Source organism: Polypterus senegalus, chromosome 2 (genome assembly GCF_016835505.1).
Source record: "Polypterus senegalus isolate Bchr_013 chromosome 2, ASM1683550v1, whole genome shotgun sequence".
Lineage (NCBI taxonomy): Eukaryota > Metazoa > Chordata > Cladistia > Polypteriformes > Polypteridae > Polypterus > Polypterus senegalus.
In genome coordinates, this window is record NC_053155.1 from 291,718,886 (window position 1) to 291,739,380 (window position 20,495).

A 20,495-nucleotide genomic window follows, 5' to 3' on the forward strand; every position below is an offset into this window, starting at 1 on the left:
CAATCCTTTTTATGAAATTGTGTATAAAAAATGTCCCTTTAGCATTGAATTAACAATTACCCATTTCTGACTTCCATACTTTTTTTAAGCAAACCCCGTCAGAGCCCTTATCCATTAAACCATTCTTCCTCCCATCCTTTTTCCTAAACAGCTTGTCTGGTGTCGGATGTCAGGGACAGGATGAACCTCAGCTTATTATACACTTGTTTGAGTTATGAGAGCAAAATGACAGAGGCCATAGAACGGTGATTCTTCACCTTTTTCGAGTCATGGACCCCTTTAAGAATCCGATGAAAGCTATGGACCCTCTTCCCCAGAAATATTCACATAAGCACAACTTTGCATACAATTAATACAATATACTTTATTTATCAAGATTTAATTGTCTAATACATATATGACATACACAAAGTATTATTAAATTTTAAAGTAAACAATCTATAAAAGCACTCTTTTTTATGCAAACAGTAATGGCCACTCATTGTAATTATGAAATACAATCCTCTTGTGCAAATTAAAACAAGGCAACTACTACTATGTACCCTACTACCATTACTACTATTACTACTACATCTATTCTCTCATTATCTACTCTATTTCAATGAGAAGGCTGTGTAGTGCATATAAATGGTATTTTGTATCTGACTCCCACAGACCCTTGAAACTTATCTATGAACCGCCTATGGGTCCACGGACCTCAGGTTAAGAACTCCTGCCGTCGAAGAACCCCACAGGGATGTGTTTAATAATCCTTCAAAACACTCTGCACAGGTCTGAGATCCACTCTAACATATTACTATTCTGGTTTTATACCACTTGGATCCTTTTGGAACATTAATCTTAAGCCTTTTGAAGGCCACAGTGTATTTTCTAGCATAATTTCCTTTACCGTTTCCAGTACTCATTGGAACTTGTATCAGCACTTGCACATTTTGCTCTTCATAGTACTGTGAAAGTCAGTCAAATTCTCTGTGTTTTCTGAGCGGTTTATAAAATGTGCAAGTATGGGTGTCCATTTAATGAAACGCCAAAGCTGCAGACAGATTTTCATTCGAAAAACTGACATTTGTGTACCTTCATTAAAGAAACATACGATGTGAACATTAGCAGCATCTCCTAGATCAGTGGTTCCCAAACTTTTTCGATTCTCTGCGCCCTTGCTGAATACAGGTTTTCCCAAGCAACCCTCTTTCTACAACCCAACCCTTCCATGGTCAAATTCGAATTTACAAATAGACAATCTTTTTTTTTTTTAATTAAAGGGTTAAGTTAAAATAAATAAAACATGTATTTAAGATCACAGAAAAATGTAATTGAGCAATGCAATTAAGATGCTGCACCCACAAATCCATATAAGAACAGGCCATTTATATATATATAAATAATTTTTAAAAACCACGCTCTTATAGTAAGTTAAAAAGTGTACTGAAAAGTAATAAATAAGTCTCTCATATGTCACTCGTAAAATAAAATATTATCAAAAGCGCCCACGCTTTTACTTTACGAGTGACGTATGAGAGACTTATTTTTACTTTTAGTACACTTTTAACTTAATATAAGCATGGTTTTTAAAAAGAATTTATTTATATATGTGTTATTTTCAACTTTTTAGTCTTGGGTTTGTTTTAGTATAATTTTGTAATCAATATTTTAACACTTCCTTTAATATTTCTATCCATTACTAGTGCCATCTATTGGTGAAATCTTTAACTATTTTTCATATGAAAATTTAATTTCTTAATTAACATGGATTAATTGATCAGTTAGTGAAACGGATTATTGATTCATGTATTGTCATCGGAAGTGAGTAAGAGTGAAAAATTTCCAGTCATTTGGACAACAGGAAGTGGGTTAAATATCGATTAAAAGATTTGTACCAGACAACAAACAGGTGAAGTTAAAAGAAGTATGGTAATAAAAAAAGGCTTGGAGAGCAAAAGCGCGGCACTGGGATTAAAGAAAGAGGACCAGCCAACCAGCCAGCATGAATGAGAGAAGTCGTTGTGATTCTATGTGCCACCTTGTAAGATGCTAGCAATGCATTGCTTGATATTGATGCCTGCTCATAAAAACTGCCTTTTTGTTGATTTAACTCTTTTAACTTTCTGGTAAAGTAGTCACAAGATTTATTAACCATGCTGAGATGATTTGTTTCTAAATGGCGTTTCAACTTACTTGGTAGCATGCACCCTGGTACCAAAACTTTCATACACAGTACACACTGCAGCCTCTCTTCACCATTGACTTCTGTCAATATAAAACCATAGTCCAAATAACTGGCATTATATATTTGATATTTGCGCTTCTATGCACTGTGATTGACGTTGCCACTGGTTGACGATGTGCCCTCTTTATTTTCACTCTCACAACGCTTATTACTGTTTAGTAAAAACTGATACATTTTTTAAAATACATACGAGAAGAAATACTTCAGAAACTTCACTTGACTTAATCACAATAATATACAGTTGATACAATCTCCGAAAACGAATTCAACGCTACGAATGCCTGAAGCTGACAGCTATTTATATATGAACACAAAGTACAGAGAAAGTTCGACAAACTACGGTAGTAAAACAATTGAGAAACTATTGTAGAGTGCCATCTAGTAACCATTTGTAGAGGCTTCCGCAAACGGTTATTACTAAGTGAGTTATCAGGTCTGCCAGATATTACGTCCTATCTCATTGAATTGAAAATGGAAAATTTTGTAATATTTCTCGGCGCCCCTGTGAGGAAGCCACGATTCCCTAGGGCACCATGCCGCACACTTTGGGAACCACTGTCCTAGAACATTTTATTCACAGCAGAGATTTTAAATTTAATATGATTTTCTGACACCAGCTGACACGTATTCTATGTCAATATGCAGCATGAGGAGCATTGGCTCTTACTTGTTGTTTGCCTTATGCACTGACCTGAACTGTTTTTCTTTGTGTCTTCACTAGTTTGTCAAAGCTTGATTCTGCCACTGTGCTTTCAATCTTGCTTCAAACATTATTTTTAACACTGAGGCCAAAAGGTCACCATTAGACCTTTCTGATTTTCAATTTTTAGTGCTTTTAATCACCCTTACTTGTATCTTTTATGCTTGCCCACGTATGGCCAACTGCTTCTTCTCTTGATTATACAGAGTTGCACATTAAACACACAGTAAAGAGTCCAGTTCTGGTTTTAGTTGGTTATAAGGTGTATAATTAGACCAAGGGATAAAACCAGACCCTCCACCAGGGGCATCTGTAATAGAAATTTAATTCAAATTAAAACAAAAATATATCAGCAGTTCAGAAAGAACCATGCAGTTTTAAATGCTGTTTATTGAACATTCGATCTCTTGGCACTAAAGCTGTTTTAGTAAATGATATCATATTAAATGCAAAATCTGATCTGTGTCTTCTTACTGAAACCTGGCTTAGTAAATGTGACACTGTTCCCTAGCTGAGGCATCACCAGATGGATACTCGTTCCTTCATAAGTCTAGAGATTCTGGTCGAGGAGGAGGCCTTGGAATAATTCATTGTAACAAAATGCAAATCACTTCTAAAAATGTAGGCAACTTTACATCCTTTGAGGCATTCATTTTAAATATTAAAACAGATTCCAACACAATTATAGTGCTAGTCTACAGACCACCAGGGCCATATTCATTGTTCATGACTGAATTTAGCAACCTTCTATCTGATTTGGCTATAAATTATGATCACGTAGTTCTGATGGGGGATTTTAATGTACACATTGATGTGGAAACTGACACTTTTAGCAAATGTTTTACTTATTTGTTAAATTCAGTAGGATTTTGTCAGATTGTCAAAGGTCCAACTCATAATCATAACCACACATTAGATTTAATTATAACTTACAAAGTTGAAATTCAAAATTTAAATATTACTCCATTAAATGTAGTTATTTCCGATCACTTCTTAATTACATTTGATTTAGTTCTGCCCATGCCAACGCACTCACAGATTAAAACAAAGACAGTGCGACATCTAGATTGTAATTCTGCTTCAAAATTTATAGATACCTTGAGTAAGTCGAGTGTAATTGTGGAAAACCATTTAGATCAGTTAACATCAAATGTAAACGTGGAAAACAATTTAGATCAGCTAACATCACATTATAATGTGACCTTGAGAGATGCTCTGGACACAGTGGCTCCCTAAAACAAAAGTGATCAAAGCACATAGAAACTCTCCCTGGTTTAATGAAAATACTCGAGCTCTTAAATTAGAGTGTCGAAAACTGGAGCGCAGATGGAGAACAACAAAGCTACATGTCTTTCAAATTGCATGGACAGAGAGTGTTAAAAATATAAAAAAGCCCTCTTTAAAGCTCGCTCAGAATACTATTCTACATTAATAGATAGCAATAATAAAAATCCTAGGGTACTTTTAGAACAGTGGCTAAATTAACAAATGGGAATTCAGATCAACAGTGCAAAATACCAACAGATATTAGCAGTACAGACTTTATGAACTTCTTCAATGAGAAAATTAAAAATATAAGATCCCAGATCTCAGCATCACAGTACAAACCAAATACTAGCTTAGCAGACCCTGCTCACATTGCATTCAGCACTTTAGTAATTTTAATCCTGTAACTGAGCAGGAAGTCTTAACTTTAATTACTAAAATGAAGCCCACTACTTGTTCCCTAGATCCAGTGCCAACAAAACTAGTAAAAGTGCAATGGATGTTCTTGCAGCCTATTCTAACCATTATCAATAGTTCATTACTGCATGGCACAGTACCTGATGCACTAAAAGTGTCAGTCATTAAACCTTTACTTAAAAAGTCAGACCTAGACCCACACATACTAAATAACTATAGGCCTATTTCAAATTTACCATTTCTCTCTAAAATACTAGAAAAGTAGTCGCCAGTCAGCTTCAGTCACACCTTACATTACAATTTATTTGAGAAATTCCAGTCTGGTTTTGCACTGGTCATAGTACAGAAACGCACTAACACGGGTTGTAAATGACATTCTGATATCCTCTGATGAAGGAAACTCCACTGTAATTATGTTGTTGGACTTAAGTGCAGCATTTGACACCATTGACCATTCTATTTTACTGCACAGGCTAGAAAACGATGTGGGGCTTACAGGCCCGTGCTCGCTTGGTTCAGTTCTTATTTATCAAATCGATTCCAGTATGTACAGAAATGTGCTGACAGTACTCCATCATTATACACAGAAGTTCAATATGGTGTCCGCAGGGCTCAGTACTGGGACCTTTACTGTTTTCACTTTACATGCTTCCACTGGGATCTCTCATTAGGAAACATAATGTTAATTTTCACTCGTATGCAGATGACACCCAGTTATACCTTTCATTTAAATCAAATGAAGTTTCTCGATGTTGTCTTTAATTAGTTGTGTTAGTGAATTAAAGGAATGGATGAATGAGAACTACTTGTCTTTAAATACAGATAAAACAGAGATGTTAATTGTTGGAGGGAATGACGCTGATCACAGCAATATTTTGTCATCATTTAACTCAGTTGGAATCCCAATTAATTTTACTGAATCAGCCCGCAATCTAGGAGTTATCTTTGACTCTAGCATGTCATTTAAAGCACATATTACAAAGTTGTCCAAAACATGTTTTTCCATCTTAAAAATGTTAGGAAATTAAGCGCTTTCTAAATAAACAGGATTGTGAGAAATTAATTCATGCATTTATCTCTAGTAGGATTGACTACTGCAATGCGGTGTTCACTGGCTGGTTCAAACTGTTCTCTATACAGCCTCCAGTTAATCCAAAATGCGCTGCAAGAATTATTACAAGAACAAGAAAATATGAACACATAACTCCAGTTCTTAAATCTTACACTGGCTCCCAGTTAAGTTTAGGGCAGATTTCAAAATCCTCCTTTTAACATATAAAGCATTAAATGGCCAAGGTCCGCTTACTTGTCTGAACTTATCATGACTTACAAACCTGAGGCACATTAAGATCTCAAGATGCCGGTCTGCTTAGGATTCCAAGGATTAATAAAATAACAGTGGGAGGTCGAGCTTTTAGTTACAGGGCCCCTAAACTGTGGAATGGTCTTCCTGCTTCCATAAGAGATGCCCCTTCGGTCTCAGCCTTTAAATCCCGGCTGAAGACTCACTACTTCAGTTTAGCATATCCTGACTAGAGCTGCTGATTAACTGTACATACTGCATCTCTGTTGTTAGTCATTAGCACTAAACATAAGTAACATGATAATTATATTTGAATACTAACCCTCACCTATTCTGTTTCTTTCTCGGTACCAAATGTGGCATTGGTGCCACGCCCACCTGCCAAGTTGTTTGCCTGCCTATGGTAAAGTCATCCCTGATGGAGGATCACAGGAATCATGGGAAAGAGGGTCCTTTCATGAGGAGCAAAGTTTCAGCCGTGGAATGGCCAAATGGGGAGGCAGCTAGATGGATGAGGTCTCCAGGACTCTAAAAATATCCAAACCTATTATGTCATATCATCTACTGTTAAACCGTACTTCTAAAATTTTATTATTATGCTGTATTAAGGAATTGTTCTGTTCTGTGTATTGTATTGTATTGACCCCCTACTTTTGACACCCACTGCACGCCCAACCTACCTGGAAAGGGGTCTCTCTATGAACTGCCTTTCCCGAGGTTTCTTCCATTTTTCCCTACAAGGTTTTATTGGGAGTTTTTCCTTGTCTTCTCAGAGAGTCAAGGCTGGGGGGCTGTCAAGAGGCAGGGCCTGTTAAAGCCCATTGCGGCACTTCCTGTGTGATTTTGGGCTATACAAAAATAAACTGTATTGTATTGTATTGTATATAAGGGTGTCACGAACATGGCGGAAAGGGATTTGAGGTCTCCCAAAGACCCACAATGCAGGCCATTCCTTCACCAAAATGCCTGGATGTATTCTCACCCTAAAGTGACTCCATGCACAGGTTCTGGCCTAATAGGCCCAATGAGAGCTGGTGTATGAAGTTCAAAATATATTTTAAAGTCAAAAAATATCCAAAATTACACCAAAATGACATTCGACAGAGAGGATCCGTCAAAAAAACTTCTGGCTTGGAAGTACAAGGCCAAAACAAAATCTTTATAAATATTAATTTGGAAAATCACAAAAAACACACACACACACCAAGGCAAAAGGGTTAAAGTAAAAAGGCAACTCACAGTAAGCAAAACATCATCCAAAAGTCACAATCTACAGAAACAGAAGGAAAATCCAGAAACCAGCAAATCAATACTTAAATACTACACTCTTTGATTGTCGATGAACCACTGAAGGAGCAACTCTCCAGCCTTGTCAGAATATAAAGGAAGAGGGGGTCCTATAACAGTGACATTGGGGTGTCTTCTCTACTCAGAAAACCCAAAGGGAGAAGAGAACACTTAAACACAAAGTACTTAAAAAACTAATAAATAAAAACAGAAACAAAAAAAATAATAAACAAGCGTAGCAGAAATCCCATTGAAACATGAAAAATACTTCAAAAACACAATTAAAAGGAAAATGTACCTAAAATGTGACTGAAAGATAACACAGAACTGTTCAAAAAACGTTATCAAGTAACACAACATCCGGCTTGACAGGTAAACAGTCTGTTTTAGTTAAGGTGTGCTTAGTGATGTGATAAACACTTTGGTTATAGCACGTTTACACACACCCAAGAATATACATACACACACGCACCCACATATACATATCTACTCTCTATACAGTATATAAAATCCTAAGCCTAAAAGTGCAATGATTTTATGTTACTTTTTTGTCACGCTTTAAATTGGGCTTATTTTAAAACCTATATATACAGTATATGTTTGGGATCATTCTTTTCAGAATATACTGAATTTTATTTAATGTGATTTTGTTAGATTTTCAGATTCTTATTCCGTTTTTAAATTATAAACTATAAAATATCAAGAACTCATATCCCGTGGGCCCAGGGCCAGAAATAAAAGACAAAGAGTAGATGACAAAGACAGTTGCTGAACAGGCTTTTAAATGTTCGAAGTGCCACGCGAGATGCAGATCACGCAGCATGGCAGCAGCAGCAAGCCAGCAGCTGACTATGCAAAGAGTAGGTAAAAAAAAAAACTGTATTTGTTTTCCCATTGTATAACTGTTTAAAGGGGGGTTTGGATGAGCAACTGCATCTACTTGGAGTGTGTTCAGCCCTCCTCTTCACAATGCCAGTGGAAGAGACACGAAGTGGCTGGCACTAGCACAGGCCAGGGGGGTTGGTGAGCAAAGTGAGCAGGGGCTAACCCCCTATTATGTATATAGCAGTTAATGGCGCACTGCACGATAACGTGCAGTGAATACACTTGACTTCATACTTGTCCTACTCTTTCTCTGTACGTTTAGCATTAGTTTGCTCAGAGGTTGATGCGCTTGCTGATTCCTGAGCAGCTCTTCTTTTTTTATTTTTTTATTTTTTATTTTTTCTCCAGCCGTCTGGAGTTTTTTTTGTTTTTTCTGTCCCCCCTGGCCATTGAACCTTACTCTTATTCGATGTTAATTAATGTTGATTTATTTTGTTTTCTTATTGTGTCTTTTATTTTTCTATTCTTTATTATGTAAAACACTTTGAGCTACTGTTTGTATGAAAATGTGCTATATAAATAAATGTTGTTGTTGTTTTTTCACCCCTGGTGGCCCGCTTCTTCTCTTCTTTCGTCGGCATCTTTTTGGATTAAAACTGATTAAATCAGTGTTTGTGTTGCAATTACTTAGTATGTTTTCGTTAATGTTTCACTTAAGCTGGCACTTTAGTCTTCAATCTGCCTCAAGAATGACTTAAGATATGAAGAGGGGGGGAGAAGTGACAGCGAAGGTGGTAGGAATGAGAATGGTGCCCATATGCCCTGCTGGCCGCTGCTGAGAATTGATTCTACAATAAAATAAAATAAAAACAAAAAAAGAGGAATAACCTTAGAGGTCAATCGTCACCCCAAAAGTGGATAGTAGACGTCACGAAGTATATGTGTACCAAATTTCAGGTCAAAGGGTCAAACGGTTTGCAAGCTACATGTGATTTAAAATCCTGGCCAGGCAAATGGATATCCATGGTAGCAAATTATATAAGAAGATATACTGTTACAAAGATATTATTTATAATAAAGTTTGATTTACACATGTTGGATAACATCTGTTCATAAGCGAGGTGCCTGCTGAGTTAGCTAAGCCTCCACTGACTTTAGTGCTAGTAATGCATGGTACTCTTTGTATTTACAGTATAACCTTCACATATTCTGCATTTTTTATGATTTTCATAAGTATTACAGTCCAATAAAAAACCTAAGGGTTGATATCTTCTACACTCCAACACAATATTATCATTACACATGCAATAGAATGGAAACTTAATACCATACTCATTTTATAAAATTCATACTCATTATAAATTAAAGTGGAGGTTATCTATTTTATTTAGTTACATTACACACCCAGATGAAGGAACTAAGGGTCGAAATGCATTGGTGGCCATTTTTTACATTCTTCTACTGCAAACGTAGAATGGCTGACTTTGAGTTTTGCCCTGAACAACAACGGAGCTACTTTGAATGACGTCTTCTACTTTCAACGTGAGCATTGATTCAGTCTTAGTTGCACATACTTTTTTCTTATTGTTTTTGTGACAAATCTGGACTCAATGTTTTTTGTTTTTCTTTTTGGTTACATTTATATGTATGTTCTAGGTTTCTGTTTTGTTCTGTAGCTTTTCTAATTTATTGTATTTTTTTGTAAAAAGTGACCTCCTTATCCAATTCAAGTTTTTTGTTGCAGCTAGTTTTATAAGTTTGTCTATTAATGTTTTACAGAATTACTTATGACACTTTGAGATCACTTCTGTTGTTTTTTGTCTGGCGCCTTCTGACTCTTCAACCTCATGAAGTAAATTATAATATATCTTATAAACATCCTGAATTAGAGCAACTTACACTATTCAGACTTTTTTTCCTCCTCTCAACTTTGTCTATGGGATTGTTATTTATGTTTTTTGATTGCCTATTTATGTGCTTGTTCTTTTTTTCTGGGTAATTGAAATGTAGATGTCCCCTCCAATATCAGCTAAGGTTTCCTGAACACACTGCCTTAACAAGACTCCATCCAGAAATGGTCATCTTCTCAAACGTCTCCAAAAAAGGTGATCATATTAGAACTCACCATACCCTGGGAAGAGCACATGCAGGAGGCATATGAAAGAAAGCTCAGTAAGTACCAGGAGGTGACAGAGCAATGTGTAAGACAGGGCTGGAACCCAGTACAGGTGGGCTCCGCAGGCCAGCCATTCTATAAAGTTATGACCCAATTGGGTGTGGTAGGACTTGTAAAAAAGGAGGCAATTAGGATGATAACAGATGCTACAGAAATGACCACCAGAAGGATCTGGATAAAGAGGGTGGTCCCATGGTCGACTGCTGCTGGGACGTGAGGCCAGGGATTGATCTTGCTAGACTGGCTTGCCTGGATAAGGGTATCTGATGTTGAAAGACCCGAAATACTCAAGGACTCTAGGTTATATCACTGAGGGTGCGTCACAGTTTATCTGCAATATTTATTGAGTAAGCGATTATCTGCTTTTGCCAGTGACATCCAGGAAATGTTTGAGTAAGACAACCAGGAACAAATTGGTGATGACTGGAGATGCAGTTGGCAGCTTGAAATCAGGATGGACTATCAACTTGTTCTGAGTTTTCCGCAAGTATCCGGTGGTGTAAGATCTGCAATTTTTTAAATAATAGATACCTATATTTTCATTATTAGTTCACCCAAACAAACTTAAACACAGGACACTTGCATGGGCAATTTAAAACCAAAGCACCTTCTTTTACTGAATTGTACTAAGACATCAAAGCATCACATCCTTTTGAATTGTATTATCTTAAAACATCCTTGCAAACAAAGCAGAAGATCAGGATGATGCCTCAGGCTGTATTGATTATTTTATGACCTGGGAAACAAAGAAACATAAACAGATCAAAAGAAAACTGTGAGTGAAGTCATCCATCATATAGACAACCAGCCAATCAAGTGTGTATAATATCACATGACCCTGAAGGTTTGTCCGAGGGACCAAAGAAGATGAAACAGCCATGTCAGGAGAAGGCAAGAGCGATGTCCAGAAAGGAGACAGAGAGGCGTACAACTGTTTTCATCTTATTGTCAGTGGAAGCATTTCATGAATAACATCTATTGCTAAAGCCATTCCAGGACAATTTTCAATCCTTGACACTTTCCATAAGCTTTTTCTAAAGACTATATACAGTATTTACAGACTTTTCTGTTTTTTTTATACTTTTTTCTACTGGTATTATTATTCTTTAATAAACAGTATGTTGCTTTAAAATTTCTATATTTTCTCTTTATATCTAGAGTGAGTGAAGTAATAAAGTAAATATTAAGAGGACCTGGAGCACTTAGAAGTTTGCCATACGCTTATAACTGCAGGGTTTATCAGGCTGAGGAGAGGATCTCCATCCAAGAAAGAACAGTGAGGTAAAGTAAGACATCATCGGTTGCTAAATGGCCTATAGCCAAGGGTGTTGGGTCTTTGTGTGTTTAAATATAGTAATATTTTCGTCTTAGATATATCTAACATATTGTACGTTGTTCGTGCCAATGATAAGTAAGTCTCTTGAAGTGCAAGGGGGTGACGGGCTGTGTATGTGTCAGTTCAAATGGCACTTATGTGGTTAGGGTCTGTGTGTGTGTGTGTGTATATCTATACATATGTGTGTTAATTTTAAGGTGTGAGAGTAAACCAATCATGTAATGAACTTGAGTAAATCGAGGGGAATGCCATGACAATATAGTGAGGAAGGCACCCAAGAAAGCCGCAGGTAGACTGTAAAGAAGATACCCCCAGGGGTTCCCGAAGTGGGGGAAGAAGAATGGATTTAATGGTGACAACACATTCAAACAGGAAAATGACAATGATGAAGATTATGAAATGCATCTGCAGCAAACTATGCAAGAACAAGTGCGGCCTTTAGATCCATTAATCTAGAATGAGATGCTGAGAGAGGGAACATGAAGAGCAATTTCTGGTGTAGATGTAGGAGCCGGTCAGGAAGCCCCACACACAGCCATAGGAAAAAGGAACAAAGGAAGCTGACATTGAAGATGTCCCATACCAAGCATTATTAAGCTTCTTTTTATTTTATCTAAACATACCAGAAATGAAAAAGAAATGAGTTTTATATTTTAGAATTCTGCCTCTTACCTCTTCTTCCATCTTTGCTTCTTCAACTGTGCATACCGCGTGCTGCTTGTGCTCACCTACAAGGCTGCAAAGTGTACAGATACATGTCCGGTGATCACGGCAAAACAGCTTCAGCATCTCCCTGTGCACCTTGCATCTCCGCAATGCCATCATTTCACTTGGCTCGACCATGACGTGACTCTGAAGGTAGGCCTTCTCATTGTGAGGACGAAGGTGTGCCACACAGAAGGAGGCTTCACACTGCAGGCAGCTCATTGTTGCAGGAGCTTCCTCCTCCAAACAGTAGTCACAGAAAACACTTTGTTCACGGCCCCTTACCAGATGAAGCACCTGCTCAGAAAGGTCAGTGTTCTTCAGCAGCCTTGGTTTCTCTTCAAACTTGGCATAGCATTCTGGGCAGGAGTATTTTTCTGTGTCATCTCTGTATTTAAAGTGATCTTGGATGCATTTGAGACAGAAGCTGTGTGAGCAGCTGAGAGAAACTGGATAGGAATATATCTGCAAGCACATGAAGCAGGTTAGTTCATCTTTAGAGTTGTTTACTGGTTTTACAATACCTGCCATGACTACAAAGCACCAAAATAAAAAAAAAAATTAGGTTCTTCCCATACAGCCTGGGTTTATTTTCTTCTCACAGAAAGCACGGAATCTTCAACATTGATAACAAGTCCGGTAAGAAAAAACTCACGTATGAAAAGAAAAAAAAAGGACATTTGACCTGGATGGGAGGCGTGAATAAACATATCAATAATTAATGACTATTTTAATCTTAGTCATGAAAAATGATCTTAAGCATTGGTAAGCAAAGCTCAGCAGAAATATAAGCACACATCTTCAGATTACAAAACAAATATACCTTGTAAATATAGAAAGACAGTGTGAATTCACAAAGCAACACACTATTACAGGATCGTGGGCTGGACTCGATCCCACCATCATCAGGTGTTAAGTACTGAATGAACCCTGGAGGAGGAGCAGTAAGGCAGCAAAAAACTGCCATCACCAGCTAGTCTAACCCTGACATCTTAGGAGGTGTTCAAGACTAAAAGAGAAACTATGAACTCCTCAAATCCAGTGACTTGGTGCAGGATTTGAGTGGTGGATGCAGTTATCTATCTGCTTCACAAGACTTATTAATACTCCAACAAGAACACAGGGATGAACAGCATAAAAATGTTAGAAAGGCTTTCTTCACACAGAGAACCATAGACACATGGAATAAATTACCGAATGGCCTGGTACAGAGTAAGACTTTAAGAGCCTAATCTAGATTTAATGCCATTTTGGAAACATTAGGTGGACAGGATTAACAGGCTTGTTCGGCTGAATGGTCTGTTCTTGTCAGAATTGTTCTAAGGTTCTAATCTAGATGGAGGGTAGTAGTGTGAACAATGAGAAGCCCAGATGGGAAGGGTCTTTAATGATTTTCCTGGCTCTGCAGAGGAACTGGGCACTGAAGATAAATCCCAGGAAGAGCAGCCCTCTCTGCTGTGGACATTGCCCGTTACTGAGCTTCCCCTTCATTTGCACTTTGCGGAGAAGTCTCAGGAAATGCAGTCACTGCTGGGACTTTTTGACCAGAAATGCAAGTTCGCAGGAACTTAGAGGAGGTGACCCTCTCAACAACCTCTTGATAAATTTCAGTCGGGTTTTAGAACAAATCACAGCACAGAAACTGCACTTGTTAAAGTAGTAAATGACTTGCGGGTAAATACAGACAGAGGCCATTTATCTGTTCTCATCCTCTTAGATCTGAGTGCTACATTTGACAACATTGATCACAATATTCTTAGAAATCGCCTTAGTCAATGGGTAGGCCTCTCTGGCAGTGTCTTAAATTGGTTTGAATCCTACCTGGCAGGTAGAAAATTCTTTGTGAGTTGTGGTAATCACATCTCAAAGACACATGATATCCGATATGGTGTTCCACAAGGCTCTATCCTGGGTCCGCTGCTTTTCTCAATCTACATGCTTCCGTTAGGTCAGATTATCTCAGGGCACAACGTGAGCTACCACAGCTATGCTGATGACACACAGCTGTATTTATCAATAGCACCTGATGACTCCGACTCTTTCGATACACTAACATAATAACAACAACAACATTTATTTATATAGCACATTTTCATACAAACAGTAGCTCAAAGTGCTTTACATATTAAAGAATAGAAAAATGAAAGACATAATTATAAAAAATAAATCAACATTAACATCGAATAAGAGTAAGGTTCAATGGCCAGGGGACAGAAAAACAAAAACTCCAGGCGGCTGGAGAAAAAATAAAATCTGTAGGGATTCCAGACCATTAGACTGCCCAGTCCCCTCTGGGCATTCTACCTAACATAAATGAAACAGTCCTCTTTGGATTTAGGGTTCTCACGGAAGGGCTTGATGATGATGATGGTCACGTAGACTTCTTCCTTTTAATCCGTCCATCATTGTTGGAGCATCATGAAGCTTTGAGTAGGTGGAGATGGCGCAGGCCACCACCACAAAGAAACCGGAAAAAGAAACAGAAAAGAGAGTACGGGTCAGTACCGATTTTAGAGCCACCATGAATAGTTGTTATGATGAATTGAACATACAGAGTATCAGGATTAAGTTAAATTACGATTAAAATGAAGTTATAAAAGGCCATGTTAAAGTAATGTGTTTTCAGCAGTGTTTTAAAGTGCTCTACTGTATCAGCCTGGCGAATTCCTATTGGCAGGCTATTCCAGATTTTAGGTGCATAACAGCAGAAGGCCGCCTCACCACTTCTTTTAAGTTTTGTTCTTGGAATTCTAAGGAGACACTCATTTGAGGATCTGAGGTTACGATTTGGAATATAAGGTGTCAGACATTCCGATATATAAGATGGGGCGAGATTATTTAAGGCTTTATAAACCATAAGCAGAATTTTAAAGTCAATTCTGAATGACACAGGTAACCAGTGTAGTGACATCAAAACTGGAGAAATGTGTTCTGATTTTCTTTCTAGTTAGGATTCTAGCAGCTGCATTCTGCACTAGTTGCAAACGATTTATATCTTTTTGGGTAGTCCTGAGAGGAGTGCGTTACAGTAATCTAGTCGACTGAAAACAAACGCGTGAACTAATTTCTCAGCATCTTTCAGTGATAAAAGAGGTCTAACTTTACTTATGTTTCTTAAGTGAAAAAATGCTGTCCTAATAATCTGATTAATATGTGATTTAAAATTCAGATTACAGTCAACAATCACCCCTAAGCTTTTTACCTCCGTCTTGACTTTTAATCCTAATGTATCCAGTTTATTTCTAATAGCTTCATTGTATCCATTATTGCTGATCACTAAAATTTCAGTTTTCTCTTTATTTAACTTGAAAAAATTACTATTCATCCATTCTGAGATACTAGTCAGACATTGTGTTAGTGAATCAATAGAATCGGGGTCATCAGGTACTATTGATAAGTACAGCTGTGTGTCATCAGCATAGCTGTGGTAGCTCACGTTGTGCCCTGAGATAATCTGACCTAACGGAAGCCTAATGTCTTACTGGTATTTCTGAATGGATGAATAGTAATTTTCTCAAACTAAATAAAGAGAAAACTGAAATTTTAGTAATTGGCAATAATGGATTCAATGAGGTTATCAGGAATAAACTTGATGCACTAGGATTGCAAGTTAAGACGGAAGTAAAAAATTTAGGGGTAACCGTTGACTGTAATCTGAATTTTAAATTGCATATTCATCAGACCACTAGGACAGCATTTTTTCACTTAATAAATGTAGTAAAAGTTAGACCTCTTATATCATTGAAAGATGCTGAGAAATTAATTCACGCTTTTGTTTTCAGTAGACTAGATTACTGTAACGCACTCCTCTCAGGACTACCCAAAAAAGACATAAATCACTTGCAACGAGTGCAGAATGCAGCTGCTAGAATCCTAATTGGGAAAAGAAAATCCGAACACATTTCTCCAGTTTTGATGTCACTACACTGGTTGCCTGTGTCACTCAGGATTGACTTTAAAATACTGCTTATGGTTTATAAAGCCTTAAATAATCTCGCTCCATCTTATATATCGGAATGCCTGACACGTTATATTCCAAATCGTAACCTTAGATCTTCAAATGACTGTCTCCTTATAATTCCAAAAGCTAAACTTAAAAGAAGCGGTGAGGCGGCCTTCTGCTGTTATGCACCTAACATCTGGAATAGCCTGCCAATAGGAATTCGCCAGGCAAATACAGTAGAGCACTTTAAAAAACTGCTGAAAACACATTACTTTAACATGGCTTTCTCCTAACTTCACTTTAACTTAATCCTGATACTCTGTATGCTCAATTCATCATAATAACTATTCATAGTGGCTCTAAAATCCGTACTGACCCCAACTCTCTTCTGTTTTTTCCTGCTTTTGTGGTGGCGGCCTGCGCCACCACCACCTACTCAAAGCATCATGATGCACCAACATTGATGGACTGAAAGCCAGAAGTCTACGTGACCATCATCATCAGATCCTTCCATGAAAACCCTAAATACAAAGAGGACTGTTTGACTTATGTTAGGTAGATTGCCCAGAGGGGACTGGGCGGTCTCGTGGTCTGGAACCCCTACAGATTTTTTTTTTTTTCTCCAGCCTTTGGAGTTTTTTTTGTTTTTTCTGTCCACCCTGGCCATCGGACCTTACTTATTCTATGTTAATTAATGTTGACTTATGTTTATTTTTTATTGTGTCTTCTATTTTTCTATTCATTTTGTAAAGCACTTTGAGCTACATTTTTTTTTGTATGAATATGTGCTATATAAATAAATGTTGATTGATTGATTGAACACGTCTCCATTGATGTAGAATGAGGATGGCTTTTCTCTGTGCCTCCTGAAGCCAATGACCATCTCTTTAGTTTTGTGAATGTTGAGCGAGAGATTGTTCCTGGAGCACCATGCTGACAACTTCTCATCGTCACCGGTTATGAGGCCTACCACCGTGGAGTCATCAGTGAACTTGATGATAGTGTTGCTGGAGCAAATAGATGCACAGTCATAAGTGTATAGGGCATAGAAAAGTGGGCTCAGTACACAGCCCTGAGGAGAGCCAGTGCTAAGTATGTGGGTGGAGGAGATATGGGGGCCACTTCTAACAGTCTGTGGCCAGCCAGAAAGGAAATCCTTTAATCAAGCATGAAAGGAGGGAGAACAGTTCAGGTTAGCAGCTTATCAATTAGTATACTAGGGACGCTATAAATAACAAATAGCATCCTTACATAGATCTCAGAATATCACATGTGGCTCATCACTGTATGGCTGTATTGATCTGTTTGATCTATAAGCAAACTGGTGAGGGTCAAAAGTGGGAGAGAGACCTAGCCTTAATATGCTGAGCAATAAGTCTTTCAAAACATTTCTCGACTGTTGTCATCATTGTCATCAATCGGTCTGTAGTCATTTAGGTTATTGATGACTGACTTTTTAGGGACAGGGATGATAATAGCTGACTTAAGACGGCAGGAACGGTGCCCTGTGTTAGTGACAAATTAAATCACTTAGTAGTGGAGGAGGGTAGTGCAGTAGGGAGAATGAAAGTATTGTGGAGAGGAAGACGTGTTTGTATGTGTGCTTTTGTTACTTTTGCAGGTAGTTATAATAAACTCTTCCATTATTTGAACCCAGAACTCTTTGTGTGTTTGTGTTTGGGGGTTTAAAGCCCCCAATATCCTTTAGTTAAAAAGGAGGCATTCTATACAGTGTTAGGAGAGGATATTTTATGTACTATAGTCACCAAGCATGAGAAAGCTGGAACAATGGAAGTACAACATTTTTTGTTAAAATGTGTAACAACTTATTGGGGAAAATGAGGAAGGGCAACCTTATTCTGTCACCTTATCTTGCCTTTTATCAATCTGTCATGGTATTAAATGCATGGTTGGGCTGTACTGGAATACAAGTGCCAGTGTTAAGTAGTCAAAATATAAAAGTAAGTATTCAGGACCCAGCTTGCAGTATGTTTCTAAAGAAGTATTCAAGAATAAAGTTACTTTTAAAGTACTCACTATTAAATTCATAAAGTATCTCTTAAAAAATCAAAAAAAAAATTAAAAAACATGTTGTCCCTCTGTATCCGTGAATTCAATCAATCATTTATGTGTGTATTTATTTATCACAGGATGTGATCTGTTCAGATTATTTGTTTGTTGTACAGATGTAGCTTTTACAATTTCATTGTACTGGTACAATGACAATAAAGGCTCCCTTCCATCCTCTGAAACTGACAGAGAAGGTCATGTTCTTAAAGTCCCAGGGTGCTCTTGGTTGCTCTCCTCTGCAAAGCTTCAAGTGCTGCTGTGTCTTTCTTTTACATGGGAGATCCAAACCGTACACAATATTCCAGTTGTGGTCTTGCTAGTACATTATAAAGTTTGAGCATAACACCCCTTGACTAAATAGTTTTTGATATATGCCAACGTTGTATTTTCCTTTGTAATTGATTTTGGGCATTGCTTAGTCAATGAAAATGTGTCAATATAAACCCCTAAATGCTTTTCAGAGCTTGCTTCCTGTAGAATGGTGTCTCATGTTGTATTTATAATTGATGTTCTTTTCGCCAAAATGAAGAACTTTACATTAAACTGTATTTTACAGATGCTTACCCAGTTCTGAAAGTTACCCAGGTCTTTTTGAATTCTTTTTGCTGCCTACTCAGTGTCTATCTGCCCTTCATCCAGTTTTAGTGTCTTCTGCGAATTTGACAAGTTTGGCTTCCATTGAGGTTTTCTATTATCTTCAATGGCCTATTGGTGAATTTTACATCTATTTGCTGTAACACTATGGAATGTCATGGTCTGCTAAATTATATAAAGCTGTTTTACAGATGAAACCTTCCCAAATTCTAAAGTTAATTTACACAACCATTAGCAAATACTCATTGACCTTGGTGGCTCTTATTCTCTAGAATGCTCTTCCTACTTCTATATCTGGAGCTCCATTTATCGTGATGTTCAGACTCAACGTTGGTCTTTGCTGCAGCACATTCAGTGCAATTCTTGATATGGCACATTTGGGGAAACGCTTTCATGGTTTTTAAAAAAAAAAAAAAAAAAGGGATTGAAGCAGCAAAGCCAAACTATAATTCCTTCCCACGTCAGAAATCCCTCATCTCACTCTCTCACCATTCTTCATCATATGGAAGCAAGCATCCCGATTGTCCCAGCCAAAATGACGGCATATCTGAAGAAAGCATTTGTTTGAAAAGATAAGGAGCAGTTTGAATATTTCAAAGTAAGTACTGATGACCTGCATGTTCATAACAATGAGCTGACAGGCAGAAAACATGCGTCACCGAATGTGATTGGCCCATCTACAAGCCAAATGAATTGAGTGAATGTACTGTCTCCTGGCATAGACTGGCTTGCAATTTCACATCAACCCTCTCTGCGTGTGGTTGTGATGAATTAGCACGCTGCACAAGGCTGTATCTTGCTTTGCTCCCACCTAAGAATAAGACCAAACCCCCACAAAATTAACAGCTAGCACATTTCAGAGGTAGATTTGTTTTTCATATGTGCAGTAAGGGAGTTAAGAAATGTCTTGGAAGAGATGGCATTATCATTTGAACCCATCCTGGATTCTCAGCATTCATATTCTGTTTCACGTACTGGTGTTTGGCAACATCCTGAACAGGAAATCCTCCAACCCTCACACTTTAATTTTCAGGTTTCTGCATTTCACTACCAGTGAGTGGTTCCAAAGAGCAGCCCATTAGAAAATGAATGTTTCTGCTCGCTCTTCAAAAGAATTCTTTATGGATTTGCGCACTGGGATGACTCAGAAAAATAAAATTTTACAAGTTATGACTTCCAGTCGCATTAATAATTTTTTTTTATAAGCAGATTTGTTCTATTGTAAACCTGTAAAAACTTTGATTGATGAAAGCCTTTTTGTGTGGCAAAGTCAACAACCAGTTCCTTAGTTTTGAGGATGTTAAGCTGCAGACAATTCTCGTTGCACCAAGAAACAAAAGTTTTCCACCTGACTCCAGTACTCTGTCTCATCCCCTTTATTAATAAACTCAAAAAATGTCTGCATGACCACATGTTATAGTTATATTCTGATGTCTAAAGTTGCATGTCCAACCCCCACCACTGTTTCAACAGGCAACTTGCCTTCAAACACCGTTTAGCAAACTTTAGGAACCCAGCCTAAGATTATTACAAAATAAGAGTTTTATGGAAGTAGAATTATCTCTAAAGGTCAAAAGAGTGGTGGTGTGTTCAGTTTGTCAAAAAACAAAACAATCAAAAAAGTGAAAAAAAGCTTTATTATTTAG

At 37.6% G+C, this 20,495-nt stretch overlaps 1 protein-coding gene across 1 annotated transcript in view; it reads right to left on the reverse strand.

Annotated features, from left to right (window-relative positions):
- Nucleotides 1–15,218, reverse strand: part of LOC120524633 (zinc-binding protein A33-like) — a gene marked incomplete at its 5' end in the record, with an annotated part of 40,195 nt that extends 24,977 nt beyond the window's left edge. Inside the window, 2 exons of the mRNA XM_039746463.1 lie at nt 12,210–12,736; nt 15,209–15,218. Of these exons, the coding sequence (XP_039602397.1) occupies nt 12,210–12,736; nt 15,209–15,218 (537 nt within the window). The remainder of the gene's footprint in view (nt 1–12,209; nt 12,737–15,208) is intronic.
- Between the last annotated feature and the right edge of the window lie 5,277 nt (nt 15,219–20,495).